This window comes from Scyliorhinus canicula, chromosome 25, assembly GCF_902713615.1.
Source record: "Scyliorhinus canicula chromosome 25, sScyCan1.1, whole genome shotgun sequence".
Classification (NCBI taxonomy): domain Eukaryota; kingdom Metazoa; phylum Chordata; class Chondrichthyes; order Carcharhiniformes; family Scyliorhinidae; genus Scyliorhinus; species Scyliorhinus canicula.
This window is the reverse complement of record NC_052170.1, coordinates 19,570,212-19,585,030: the sequence shown is the minus strand read 5'-3', so window position 1 is coordinate 19,585,030 and position 14,819 is coordinate 19,570,212. Positions and strand designations below refer to the sequence as shown.

The 14,819-nt window shown below is 49.7% G+C and overlaps 1 protein-coding gene across 1 annotated transcript in view; it reads right to left on the bottom strand.

The window, feature by feature from the left end:
- Positions 1-14,819, bottom strand: part of LOC119957012 (protein Niban 1-like) — an 80,629-nt gene that overhangs the window by 47,369 nt on the left and 18,441 nt on the right. Inside the window, exons 2-3 of the mRNA XM_038784594.1 lie at positions 2,286-2,416; positions 1,156-1,287 (exon numbers count right to left, since the gene is read on the bottom strand). Of these exons, the coding sequence (XP_038640522.1) occupies positions 1,156-1,287; positions 2,286-2,416 (263 nt within the window). The remainder of the gene's footprint in view (positions 1-1,155; positions 1,288-2,285; positions 2,417-14,819) is intronic.

Sequence of the window (14,819 nt, the reverse complement as noted above, 5' to 3'; positions counted from 1 at the left end):
GCGAATCGCGCGCACATGTTTTGGGGGTTGCGAAAAATTGGGAAGATTCTGGACGGGAGTGTTCGCGGTCTTAGCCAGAATATTAGACGAGGAGGTGGACCCGGACCCTTTGGTGGCGATATTTGGGGTTTCAGAGAAGCCGGAGCTCATGGAGAGGAGGAAGGCCGATGTCTTGGCCTTCACCTCTCTGATTGCACGGTGGTGAATTTTGCTGGAGTGGCGGTCGGCATCACCACCGAGGGGTACCGGGGGGTAGCGGCTTGGTTGGGTGACCTGCAAGACTACCTGCGATTAGAGAAGATAAAGTCTGAGTGAAGGGGGGGGGGTTTGAGGAAATGTGGGGGTTGTTTGTGACCGTGTTTGAGGGGCTGTTCGCGAGGGGGAGTGAAAAAGGGGAAAAATCTGTACAGATTGTATTGTTGATTATTGGGAAGTATGTTTCCCGGGGTGTTTATTCGCTTATTTCCGGAGGAAACCCAGGGAGACACGGGGAGAACGAGCAGACTCCGCCCAGACAGTGACCCGAGGCAGGAATTGAACCCGTGTCCCTGGCGCTGTGAGGTAACAGTGCTAACCACTGTGCGATTGGGAAGGGAGTTCCAGCATTTTGACCCAGCGACAGAGAAGGAACGGCGATACATTTCCAAGTCAGGATGGTGACTGGATCGGAGGGGAATCTGCAGATGGTGGTGTTCCCATGAATCTGCTCTCGTCCTTCTTGGTGGTGGAGGTCGAGGATTTGGAAGGTGCTGTCGCAGGTGAGTTGGTGAGTTGCTGCAGTGCATCGTGTAGATGCTACACACTGCTGCCATGGTGCGTCAGCGGTGGAGGGAGTGGGTGTTTGAGGTGATAGATCAGGTGCCAATCATCAGGCTGCTTCGTCCTGGATGGTGTTGAGCTCCTTGAGCATTTTTTGGAGCTGCGCTCATCCGGGCAAGTGGAGAGTGTTCCATCACACTCCTGACTTGAGGTCTCATCCTACGTTCAGTTATGTTCAGCTGCACCAGCAGAGACAGCACCCAAACCAACCAAACACACTTCCAGACACACTCCCCACCCGCAGACTGAAACCCCCGTCTATCCAGGCATACACGCCAACCAGACGCTTTGCAGTATCAGCAATAAACCTGGAGGTGAACTTATAAACCCCCGTACCTCTTTAGTTTCGTAATACTCCAAGTGGTAGCTAGCCTTCATGACAAAGTAGCACTCCTTCCATTTCTTCCTGTTTTCCACGTGTTGCATGAGGTAACCCTGGGCAATCACCTGTTGGGTATCCACGAGCACCTGAGGAAACAAGGCAACGACTGAGCCCCATCTTGGTCCCCACACCCCTCTCAACGCCACCTCCTTTAGGTCCTTCAGCTTTTCAGAGCAAGGGGCCTGGATTCCCCTCCAGAGTGGGCCGCGCGCGATTAAATCACTTCAGAGTCAAACCCCAATGGTGATCTAACAGCCCGCCCAGTAACGTGCTTACAGCAGAAGGTTGCCGTCCTTAATCAAGAGGCCTGGCTTCTCCGGCTACCAGCCTAAATTATTGAGGTATGTGGTAGCGCAGCCCCTTTAAGGGGGCGGGCTGCACCAACATGTGATTGGAGGGGCAGCACGGTGGCACAGTGGTTAGCACTGCTGCCTACGCCGCTGAGGACCCGGGTTCGAATCCCGGCCCTGGGTCACTGTCTGTGTGGAGTTTGCACGTTCTCCCCGTGTCTGCGTGGGTTTCGCCCCCACAACCCAAAGATGTGCAGCGTAGGTGGATTGGGCACGCTAAATTGCCCCTTAATTGGAAAAAATAATTGGCTACTCTAAATTTTAAAAAAAACATGTGATTAGCTCGGGACCAAACGTGCAGGAACGCGTGAAGCCCAACCATGATAATAATAATCGCTTATTGTCACAAGTAGGCTTCAATGAAGTTACTGTGAAAAGCCCCTAGTCGCCACATTCCGGCGCCTGTTGGGGGAGGCCGGTACGGGCATTGAACCCGCGCTGCTGGCCTTGTTCTGCATTACAAGCCAGCTGTTTAGCCCACTGTGCTAAACCAGCCCCCTGAGGGAATTTGCACGGGGCCCTGGGGAGGAGGACCCCCAGGCAGTGTGGACCAGGGAGATGATGTGTTAAGACCTGGTGGATTGAGTTCTGTTTCTGTTACTGAATTAACTTTGCCTTTCATCCATGAACCTCTTTGGTAACGATTAAGCCTCCCGTGCCTGTCTCGAGCCACCACATTGACAACGAGAGGTCAAGGTTTCCGATCGCGGGCCGAGTGGGACCGGCTTTCCTACCTTGTTCTTCAGTAACTGAGGGGATTGGCTCGGCCGCGGTTCCACCTCATTCCAAACTTTGTTGAGGAATGCCGCTGCGTACTGCTCCCGGCAGTGAGGGCGGACATCGTTCAGTAGTACGTCAGCCCTACCTGAGGAAGCAACGGACAGAACAGAGAGGGATTGAGTCACTGCGTTCCGGCGGGAATTGTTATTGGTCAGCCGCTGCCTAAAAGTGACCTGTGTCCGTACTGACCCCGACAGATTCATAGCAAGCAACTGGGCTGGCGTTTAACTCCAATCCACTCTTTCTTACCCTCTCTTCCCGGGATTGTACAGGACCCTTGTTGAGAACACATCTAAAATCCCGCGCGCAGTTTTGGTCTCATTTGAGAAAATATATCATTGCGCTAGAAGCAAATTCAGAGAAGATTCACTCGGCTCATTCCTGAGGCTTATCTTATGAGGAAAAGTTGAACAGGGTTGAATTGGGCAGCACGGTGGTATGGTGGTTAGCATCAATGCTTCACAGCTCCAGGGTCCCAGGTTCGATTCCCGGCTGGGTCACTGTCTGTGCGGAGTCTGCACGTTCTCCCCGTGTGTGGGTGGGTTTCCTCCGGGTGCTCCGGTTTCCTCCCACAGTCCAAAGATGTGCGGATTACGTGGATTGGCCATGCTAAATTGCCCGTAGTGTCCTAAAAAAGTAAGGGGGGGGGGGGGTTGTTGGGTTACGGGTATAGGGTGGATACATGGGTTTGAGTAGGGTGATCATTGCTCTGCACAACATCGAGGGCCGAAGGGCCTGTTCTGTGCTGTACTGTTCTATGTTCTAGGGTTGGACAGGCCTACATCTGTTGGAGGTTAGAAGAACAAGGTGAACTCAATGAAAGAGGACATTTGAATGAGGTGAACACCAGGAAGGTGTTTCCACTTGTGGGAGAGACTAGAACCGGGGCTGGGGGGGGGGGCATTTTAAGAATAACGGGTCTTCCACTTCGGACAGAGATGAGGAGAAATCTTTCCTCTCAATCGGTTGTTAGTCTGTGGAGTTCTCTTACAAGGGGCAGGAGAAGGCCATACTGCCCCTCCAACCTGCTCCGCTGTTTAATAAGACCGTGGCTGCTTTGATAGTAATCTCAAATCTGCATCCCACCTATAACCTTTAACCCCCCGATAACCTTTCACCCCCGATAACCTTCCCCCCCCCCGATAACCTTTCACCCCCTTGCTTACTAAGAATCTATCCACCTCGGCCTTAAAAATAAATATTCAAAGATTCTGCTTCCACCGCCTTTTGAGAAAGAGAGTTCCAGAGACTCACGGCCATCTGAGAGAAATAATTTCACCTCATCTCCGTCTTAAATGGGCGACCCCTTATTGTTAAACAGTGACCCCCGAGTTCTAGATTCTTCCACAAGAGGAAACATCCTCTCCACACCCACCCTGTCACTGCCCCTCAGCATCTTAAAATGTTTCGATCGAGTTGCCTCTTAATCTTCTCAACTCCAGCAGATACAAACCCAACCTCTCCTAAATTTCCTTATAAGACCACCCGCCCTTCCAGATGCTATTTTGGTAAAACTCCTCAGAACTGCTTCCAAAACATTTACATATTTCCTTAAATAAGGAGACCAATACTGTGCACAATACTCCAGATGTGGAATATTCCAGTGTTCTGTACAACTGTAAGCATAACCTCCCTACTTCTGTATCCAATTTCCTTCACAATAGATGATAACATTTTATTAGCTTTCCTAATTATTTGCTGGACCTGCATACTAGCCCTTTATAATTCATGCAAGACGACACCCAGATCCCTCTGCACCTTGCGGCAGAAAGAATATGATTTAAAAAAAAAAAAATTTAGAGTACCCAATTATTTTTTCCAATTAAGGGGCAATTTAGCGTGGCCAATCCACCTAGCCTGCACATCTTTTGGGTTGTGGGGGTGAAACCCACGCGGCCACGGGGAGAATGTGCAAACTCCTCACGGACAGTGACCCAGGGCAGGGATTCGAACCCGGGTCCTCAGCGGCGTAGGCAGCAATGCTAACCACTGTGCTGCCCAGAAAGAATATGATTGGCCACCTAAGAAGTTCCTTGCGTGGCTGACGAGTCCGATACTCGAGTCGCATCACTGACTGCACGCTCGGCAGGTATTTCCGGGAGGTTGGATCGGTCCTCGGACTCTAGATTGCCGGTATTCCTTTCTGAGGCTCCTTTTCCGGACCTCCTCTTGTCGCCGGGTGTCCTCGAAGGATTGTGTCCCTCCAGTCAGGAGGTTCCTCCGGGTAGGTTTCTTCTTTTTTTTTTTTTTTTTTTTTTTTTTTTTTTTTTTTTTTTTTTTTTTTTTTACAGGCTGAACCAACTAATATATTTATTGAAAATTAAATAGGGATGTAAAGCATAAAGTTCATAAAAAATACTAACAGTGCAATATATAAGATATGAAAAATGTCTGCCATGGGCCAAGTACACTTTGCATGTATTTTTGAAGAACAATAGTCATAAATTTGGCAAAATAAAATCTTTGCTACCAAGGAGGTAAATTCAATAATTTTTGTCTTCTTGCACCATATCCATTTTGTTGTAACACGTGGTGTCAAATCGACTCCTCCAACGAGTAAGTGGGTGAGGTCTCTATGTGCTCAGTTACCAGAAGGTGAAAGAGTGCCGTACAGTTTTACAGACCTGCATTAATCTCTTAATTTCTTTGAAGTCATATCTTCAAATGGTGACAGCTTCCTTTCGTGCTGTGTCAGTCTATGGTTTTATGGTCTTGACAATATAAATAACATGTATGAAAATACTCAAACACATTTATGCAAGTGCAGAACTCAACAAAATTCATAGCCTGACAACAGGAACACTGAATTTTGCATGTAAAAATTCACTCGTCCACAACTAACCATAATCAAAGAAGTGTTTTAACTGAACTGCAACCAGGCATTCACAATGGTCTCTTATTACTTAGTTTGAAGGAAATCCCTGATATTTACATCAATGTAAGAAATTGAAAATAGGTGGACTGATTTAAAATCAATGGATCTAAAATCAAAGATATTGCCTGGTTCTTTAATGAAAAATTAAATGGAGTGAATATGTTTTCTTATTAGTTGATGAGGTTACCTTCTTTCAAGTTCTACTGGATGAAAAGAAACATTTGAGTGTGGCTCAGAATAATTAGTATAAAGATATAATACACAAAACACTCACCTCTCTATCCATTACCAACGCTGAGGCTGAAAATCAACGGTCGTTACACAAAATGGCAAGATATGAAACTGTGATTGCTTAGAATTCCAATGAATCACCTCCTTTTGCATACACTTCTCAATAAGAAACAACACTTTTCAACAAAACAAAGCACAAAGCTGACAAGGTTTTATTAAAGACTTCAAAACTGTACTGCAAAAATGAAACATTCACTTATACAGTACATAGAACAGTATCTGACAAGGTAATCTGAACTCCTAAAACAAATACTCTTGAAAGCTGGAATTTTAAGTTTGACCATTACAGGCCCTGAGGCAGGCTTGTAAACAAACAAGTGGTATCCATCCAATTGTTCAAGTGCGGGGTCCAGTTCTTTATATACAGGTTCACCAAAATCAAAATCAATCCATGATGCTGCCCAACATTTATGTAACACAAACTTCATGTTTCAGCTTTGGCCGAGAAATCTTGGCTTCATCACTTTTTTCCTGTCCAGGGCCATGACACAGCGCCTTCCGTTTGAACAGCCGAAGGCTTGATCTTAGAAGATCGTTGTCCACCACTGGTTGGTTTGTATACATCTGCTTGATTGCACCTTTTTCATTTCTTACTAACTGTTTGCGAGCGGGTAGGTTTCTTCTGAGCATGGGCCTCCCAAGTGTTGACATCGATGTTGCATTTCTTGAGGGAAGCCGACAAGGCGCCTTTGAAGTGCTCCCTCTGCCCTCCTCTGGTTTGGGAGCCCCCCCCTTGAGCTGGGTGAAGATTTGCTCTGGCACTTGGACGGCCCTGTAGAGTTGGCTCCGGATGATCGTGGCCTCGATGCTGGTGCTTTGACTCCTTCAATGACACTGATGTTAGTTGGCCTGTCCTCCCAGCTGATGTGGAGAATCTGCCTCACACAGCGTTGATGGTTCCTCTCCAGGGCTTTGAGGTGTTGCCTGTACATGGTCCAAGTTTCTAAGCCATATGGAAGTTTTGGGAGGACTACTGCCTTGTACACAAGGGTCTTGGTATCAGTTCAGATGTCACAGTCATCGGAGACCCTCCTCCTCGGATGGCGCTCGCGAATTGGATACAATGTTGGATCTCCGCATCAACGCCTGGCTTAGCTGAGAGGGGGCTCCCCAGGTATGGGAAAAGTTCCACATTTAGAAGGGGTTCTCCATTGATCCTGATGGAGGGAGAGATCGGATCGTGCCCTGGGACTCGTTGGTAAAGGGCGTGAGTTTTCTTGAGGTTGGGGCTGAGACCCATTCTTCGGTATGCTTCCGCAAAGGTGTTAAGCATGGCCTGGAGATTCTCTCCTGAGAGAGTGGAGATGGTAATGCCATCCACACCCTGAAGTTCCAGGAGCAACGGCAGTGTCGTTCTCTTCTTGGATTTCAATCAGTTGAGGATGAAATATGTTGGGTCCATCCTTGTAGACTATGTCCACTCCACCGGGAAGCTGGCGCTTGGCAAGGCGTGGAAGGATGGTGGTGATAGAGATAGAGAAAAGGATGGGAGCAATGACACATCCCTGCTTGCCTCCACTCAAAGGTTTCTGCTTCATTTCCATCAGTGCTGATTGTCGCCAACATCTTGTCGTGGAGGAGCCGTGAATGTTGATGAATTTCTCTGGACAGTTGGCCTTTGACAGGGTCTTCCACAGCACTCCCTGATTGACTTGAGGTCAAAAACCTTGGTCACACTGATGAAGGCCACCCAGAATAGTTGTTGTTGCTCCTGCTTTTTCTCTTGACATTGTCGAGCGGTGAAAATCATGTCCATTGTTCCAAGGTTTTCGTCAGAAGCCACATTGGCTTTCCGGAAGGATTTCTTCAGAGACTGAGAGAAGGCGGCTAGCGAGGATCCGGGCGATGATCTTCCTGGCGATGGAGAATAGGCAGATTCCTTGGTAATTCCCACAGTCAGCCTTGTCTCCTTTCATGAAGATGGTGGCGATGGCTGTATCGCTGAGGTCGGCAGGGATTTCTTCTGTCCCAGATTATCAGCATGGTGGACTGGGCAGCATGGTAGCATTGTGGATAGCACAATCGCTTCACAGCTCCAGGGTCCCAGGTTCAATTCCGGCTTGGGTCACTGTCTGTGCGGAGTCTGCACATCCTCCCTGTGTGTGCGTGGGTTTCCTCCGGGTGCTCCGGTTTCCTCCCACAGTCCAAAGATGTGCAGGTTAGGTGGATTGGCCATGATAAATTGCCCTTAGTGTCCAAAATTGCCCTTAGTGTTGGGCGGGGTTACTGGGTTATGGGGATAGGGTGGAGGTGTTGACTTTGGGTAGGGTGCTCTTTCCAAGAGCCGGTGCAGACTCGATGGGCTGAATGGCCTCCTTCTGCACTGTAAATTCTATGAAATCAGGAGCAGCTGATAGAGATGACGGGTGATCTCTTCTCCTCTAAGTTTGAAAATCTCTGTCGTAATCCTGTCCAGTCCTGCGACTTTTCCATTCTTCATGTGTTTAATGGCGGCTTCGACTTCATCAACGCTTGATGGGAGTCAAAGGTCATCTTCAAAGGGGAGTTGGAGGTTTTCCTCAAACACAATCTATGGTTGTATCACAGTTTAAGAATTCTATGAAGTGTTCTCTCCATCGAAGGCAGATGTTTCTGTTTCTCAAAAGGGTTCAGTCCTTGCTCTGCACCCAGTTTGAGGCCTCAGCTCATCAGAGAGGCATTGCAGCTCTTAGCTTTCTCAGTCCACCATTGGTTCTTTATTTCCCTAGATCTTCTTTGTATCTCCACTGTTGCTGTTTGAGGAGATTTCCGCTTTGCCTTTTGGCCATGTTGTTTTGCCAGGAGTGGAGAGTTTCCCCCCTCCTGTCGATGAGGTGTTGGATGTTGTGTTTGTTCTCGTCAGACCAGTCTTAGTGTTTCCTGGTCTTGTAGCCGATGGCTTCTTCGCAGCTTGAGATGATGGTTGTCTTCAGCTCTTCCCAGTTTTTCTTCCACTCCATTAGAATGAAGGCTTTGGAGATTTTGGTGGAGACGTTGTTGAAAGTCCGCTTGAATGCTTGACTGTTGAAACGGCTCAATGTTGATTTTTTTTTCTAAGCTGTTTCTTCATCTTCCGCTGCTTCTCGTGGAGTTTGATGGACATTGAGGAACGGATGAGTCGGTGGTCTGCCCAGCAGTCATCTGCACTGGTCAGCACTTGGGTGATGTGGGCATCCTTTTGGTCTCTGGACTGGGTGATGATGAAGTCGATCATGTGCCAGTGATTTGATTGTGGATGTCCCCAGGAAGTTTTGAGCTTGTCTTTTTGTAGAAACAGTGTGTAAGTGATGACAATCTGGTTTTTCCTGCATTTGGTGAGGATAACCCTGTTGGAGTTACAATTCCCAGCTCCTTCCTTTCCAATGGTTCATTCCCTTAGTTGGGAGACCTTCCCAACCCTGGCATTGAAGTCCCCAGGGAGGATCACACTATTTGCTTAGGATTTTGGAGAATAAAGTGGAATTTCTGCCTTATTTGAACTCATGATGTGGAGATGCCGGCGTTGGACTGGGGTGAGCACAGTAAGAAGTCCCACAACACCAGGTTTAAGTCCAACAGGTTTGTTTCAAATCACTAGCTTTCAGAGCGCAGCTCCTTCCTCAGGTGAATGAAGAGGTAGGTTCCAGAAAAATATGCATAGACAAAGTCAAAGATGCAAGATAATACTTTGAATGTGAGCATTTGCAAGTCTTTACAGATCCAGAGATAGGGGGTAATCCCAGGTTAAAGAGGTGTGAATTGTCTCAAGCCAGGACAGTTGGTAGGATTTCGCAAACCCAGGCCAGGTGGTGGGGGATGAATGTAATGCGACATGAATCCCAGGTCCCGGTTGAGGCCGAACTCATGTGTGCGGAATTTGGCTATAAGTTTCAGCTCGGCGATTCTGCATTGTCACGCGTCCTGAAGGCCGCCTTGGAGAACGCTTACCCGGAGATCAGAGGCTGAATGCCCATGACTGCTGAAGTGTTCCCCGACTGGAAGGGAACATTCCTGCCTGGTGATTGTCTCGCGATGTCTGTTCATCCGTTGTCGCAACGTCTGTATGGTCTCGCCAATGTACCACGCTTCGGGACATCCTTTCCTGCAGCGTATGAGGTAGATAACGTTGGCCGAGTCGCATGAGTATGCACCGCGTACCTGGTGGGTGATGTTCTCACGTGTAATGGTGGGACCCATGTCAACTTGTCGGACTACACCCTTCAACCAGACAAAATCAAAGTCCTCAGCAGAGGGCTCAATTTCTGCACCACCACCAAAATGGACCCCATCAGTCTCGCGGCAGACACGGAAAAATTCTTCAGGCGATTTCTTCCACAGACCGCAAGAGGCTGACATCAAATCCAATGAGACAATCAATGAACCGGAACAACAGACCGAGAGATCTGCGGCACGGCATCCAAAGAGGAAAGAGTCGAATTGGACCCCTCCGGAAGGCTGCTGCCCTAGACTCATCATGTATGCTCAAGCTGTCAGGAGTCGAGTCAATGCCAGATTGATCAGTCGCATTCACAAGGCAGCCCCGAACATCACCCAAACACAACGTGACACCAGCCGCGCTCTCAAGACCAACCGCAACATCGTCATCAAACCAGCAGACAAAGGAGGGGCCACCGTCATACTGAATAGAACGGACTACTGCAAAGAAGTGTACCGACAACTGAACAACCAGGAACACTACAGACAGTTACCCGCAGATCCGACCAAGGAACACACCCGCCAACTCAATAGACTGATCAAGACCTTGGATCCAGACCTTCAGAGCACCCTACATGCTCTCATCCCACGTACTCCCCGCATTGGAGATCTCTACTGATTCCCGAAAATACACAAGGTCAACACACCAGGCAGTCCTATCGTATCAGGCAATGGGACCCTGTGTGAGAACCTCTCTGGCTACATCGACGGCATCTTGAAACCCACCGTACAAGGAACGCCCAGCTTCTGTCGCGACACGACGGACTTCCTACAGAAACTCAGCACCCATGGACCAGTTGAACCAGGAACATTCCTCGTCACAATGGATGTCTCGGCACTCTACACCAGCATCCCCCATGACGGCGGCATTGCTGCAACAGCCTCAGTCCTCAACACCGACAACTGCCAATCTCCAGACGCAATTCTGCAACTCATCCACTTAATTCTGGATCACAACGTCTTCACCTTCGACAACAGGTTCTTCATCCAGATGCACGGAACAGCCATGGGGACCAAATTCACACCTCAATATGCCAATATCTTCTTGCACAAGGTATCCTCACCACACAGGACCTTCAACCGACAGTTTTCCTTTGGACCTACGGCGAAGAATTATTGAAACAACGACACAATGACATCAATATGTTCCATCCCACCATCAGACTCACCATGGACTACTCTCCAGAAATGGTTGCGTTCTTGGACACACTCATCTCCATCAAGGACGGTCACCTCAGCACTTTGCTTTACCGTAAGCCCACAGATAACCTCACGATGCTCCACTTCTCCAGCTTCCACCCTAAACACATTAAAGAATCCATTCCCTATGGACAAGCCCTCCGTATACACAGGATCTGCTCAGACGAGGAGGAGCGTAACAGACATCTACACGCGCTGAAAGATGCCCTCATACGAACGGCATATGTTGCTCGACTCATCGATCGACAGTTCCAACGCGCCACAGCTAAAAACCGCATCGACCTCCTCAGAAGACAAACACGGGACACAACCGACAGAGTACCCTTCGTCATCCAGTACTTCCCCGGAGTGGAGAAACTACGACATCTTCTTCGCAGCCTTCAACACGTCATCGATGAAGACGAACATCTTGCCAAGGTCATCCCCACACCCCCACTACTTGCCTTCAAACAACCACGCAACCTCAAACAAACCATTGTTTGCAGCGAACTATCCAGCCTTCAGAACAGCGACCACTACACCACACAACCCTGCCATGGCAATCTCTGCAAGACGTGCCAGATCATTGGCATTGGTATCGCCATTACACATGAGAACACCACCCACCAGGTACGCGGTACTTACTCGTGTGACTCGTCCAATGTTGTCTACCTCATACGCTGCAGGAAAGGATGTCCCGAAGCGTGGTACATTGGAGAGACCATGCAGACTCTGCGACAACGGATGAACGGACATCGCGCGACAATCGTCAGGCAGGAATGTTCCCTTCCAGTCGGGGAACACTTCAGCAGTCAAGGGCATTCAGCCTCTGATCTCCGGCTAAGCGTTCTCAAAGGCGACCTTCAGGCGCGTGACAACGCAGAATCGCTGAACAGAAACTTACAGCCAAGTTCCGCACAGATGAGTACGGCCTCAACCGGGACCTGGGATTCATGTCGCATTACATTCACCCCCCACCATCTGGCCTGGGCTTGCAAAATCCTACCAACTGTCCTGGCTTGAGACAATTCACACCTCTTTAACCTGGGATTACTCCTCTCTCTGGATCTGTAAAGCCTTAATTACCTGCAAATGCTCGCATTCTAAGCATTGTCTGGCATCTTTGACTTTGTCTATATAAATGTTTCTGGAATCTACCTCTTCATTCACCCGAGGAAGGAGCAGTGCTCCGAAAGCTAGTGATTTGAAACAAACCTGTTGGACTTTAACCTGGTGTTGTCAGACTTCCTACTTGAACTCATCGTTGACATCAAGGGTTGGGACGTAGACACTCACGACTGCTGCCTGCTGGTTCTTGGCAAGTTGGAGACGGAGGGTCATGAGATGCTTGTTGATGCCGACAGGGAGCTCTGAGAGTCAGGTGACGAGTCTGTTCTTGATGGCGAATCCAATTCCATCCAATTCCAATGGTCTGATATTCGTGTTTTCCTCTCCAGAGGAAGGTGTAACCACGGCCACCTTCCCTCAGCTGCCCTCCGCCTGCTCTTTGCCTCTCTCTCTCTCTCTCTCTCGGGCAACAACGTCGTGTTCACATCAACATGGGCAGCCCTCGATTCCGGTCGATTGTTTTGCTCAATATCCATGAGGATTGGTACATTCCAGGTTCTGAAACGGAGTTTAAATTTGATTTCCGAACCGGAGGTGGATGAGCTGCTGGATGAGGTTTTCCAGAAAGGTTGGGGGTGGAACAGACCATTTTTAGGGTACCTTTTCCAGCCCTTTCTCCACGTGGGATGAGCAGAGTGGACCCTGAAGAGTCGTGAAGAAAGCTGCCGAAACTCTCTCCTGTTCCTATTCTCAGAGCGAGACAAGGGAATCAAACTGCACCCTTTAACTTGCCCGTCCGAAGCTCGTGACTTCCAGATCTCACTGTACTACCTCCGACACCTCCCACCACAGGGCTTGTGTCTCAGCAGCTGTGATCTTTCATCCAGAAAGACGCCAGGTTGGGGCATCTTTCAATGTGGGAATGTGGGAATACACATCTGCAGATCCCAAAACATCCACCACAGTGACCCCAATAACCCACAACACTGACCCCAACAAACCCACCACACTGACCCCAACAAACCCACCACACTGACCCCAACAAACCCACCACACTGACCCCAAAAAACGCACCACACTGACCCCAACAAACCCACCACACTGACCCCAACAAACCCACCACACTGACCCCAACACACCCACCACAGTGACCCCAATAACCCACCACACTGACCCCAACAAACCCACCACACTGATCCCAACAAACCCACCACACTGACCCCAACACACCCACCACACTGACCCCAACAAACCCACCACACTGACCCCAACAAACCCACCACAGTGACCCCAATAACCCACCACAGTGACCCCAATAACCCACCACACTGACCCCAACAAACCCACCACACTGACCCCAACAAACCCACCACAGTGACCCCAACAAACCCACCACACTGACCCCAACAAACCCACCACAGTGACCCCAACAAACCCACCACAGTGACCCAACAAACCCACCACAGTGACCCCAATAACCCACCACAGTGACCCCAACACACCCACCACACTGACCCCAACAAACCCACCACAGTGACCCCAACAAACCCACCACAGTGACCCCAACAAACCTACCACAGTGACCCCAACAAACCCACCACACTGACCCCAACAAACCTACCACACTGACCCCAATAACCCACCACACTGACCCCAACAAACCCACCACACTGACCCCAACAAACCCACCACAGTGACCCCAATAACCCACCACACTGACCCCAATAACCCACCACACTGACCCCAATAACCCACCACAGTGACCCCAATAACCCACCACACTGACCCCAATAACCCACCACACTGACCCCAATAACCCACCACAGTGACCCCAACAAACCCACCACACTGACCCCAATAACCCACCACACTGACCCCAACAAACCCACCACACTGACCCCAACACACCCACCACACTGACCCCAACAAACCCACCACAGTGACCCCAATAACCCACCACAGTGACCCCAATAACCCACCACACTGACCCCAACACACCCACCACACTGACCCCAATAACCCACCACAGTGACACCAATAAACCCACCACAGTGACCCCAACAAACCCACCACAGTGACCCCAACAAACCCACCACAGTGACCCCAACAAACCCACCACAGTGACCCCAACAAACCCACCAAAGTGACCCCAACAAACCCACCACACTGACCCCAACAAACCCACCACAGTGACCCCAATAACCCACCACAGTGACCCCAACAAACCCACCACAGTGACCCCAATAACCCACCACACTGACCCCAACAAACCCACCACACTGACCCCAACACACCCACCACACTGACCCCAATAACCCACCACACTGACCCCAATAACCCACCACTCTGACACCAATAAACCTACCACAGTGACCCCAATAACCCACCACAGTGACCCCAACAAACCCACCACAGTGACCCCAATAACCCACCACAGTGACCCCAATAACCCACCACACTGACCCCAATAACCCACCACACTGACACCAATAAACCTACCACACTGACCGCAACACACCCACCACACTGACCCCAACAAACCCACCACAGTGACCCCAATAACCCACCACAGTGACCCCAACAAACCCACCACAGTGACCCCAACACACCCACCACACTGACCCCAACAAACCCACCACAGTGACCCCAACACACCCACCACACTGACCCCAACACACCCACCACACTGACCCCAACACACCCAGCACACTTGCCCCAACACACCCACCACAGTGACCCCAACAAACCCACCACAGTGACCCCAACACACCCACCACACTGACCCCAACAAACCCACCATACTGACCCCAACACACCCACCACACTGACCCCAACACACCCACCACACTGACCCCAACACACCCACCACAGTGACCCCAATAACCCACCACACTGACCCTAA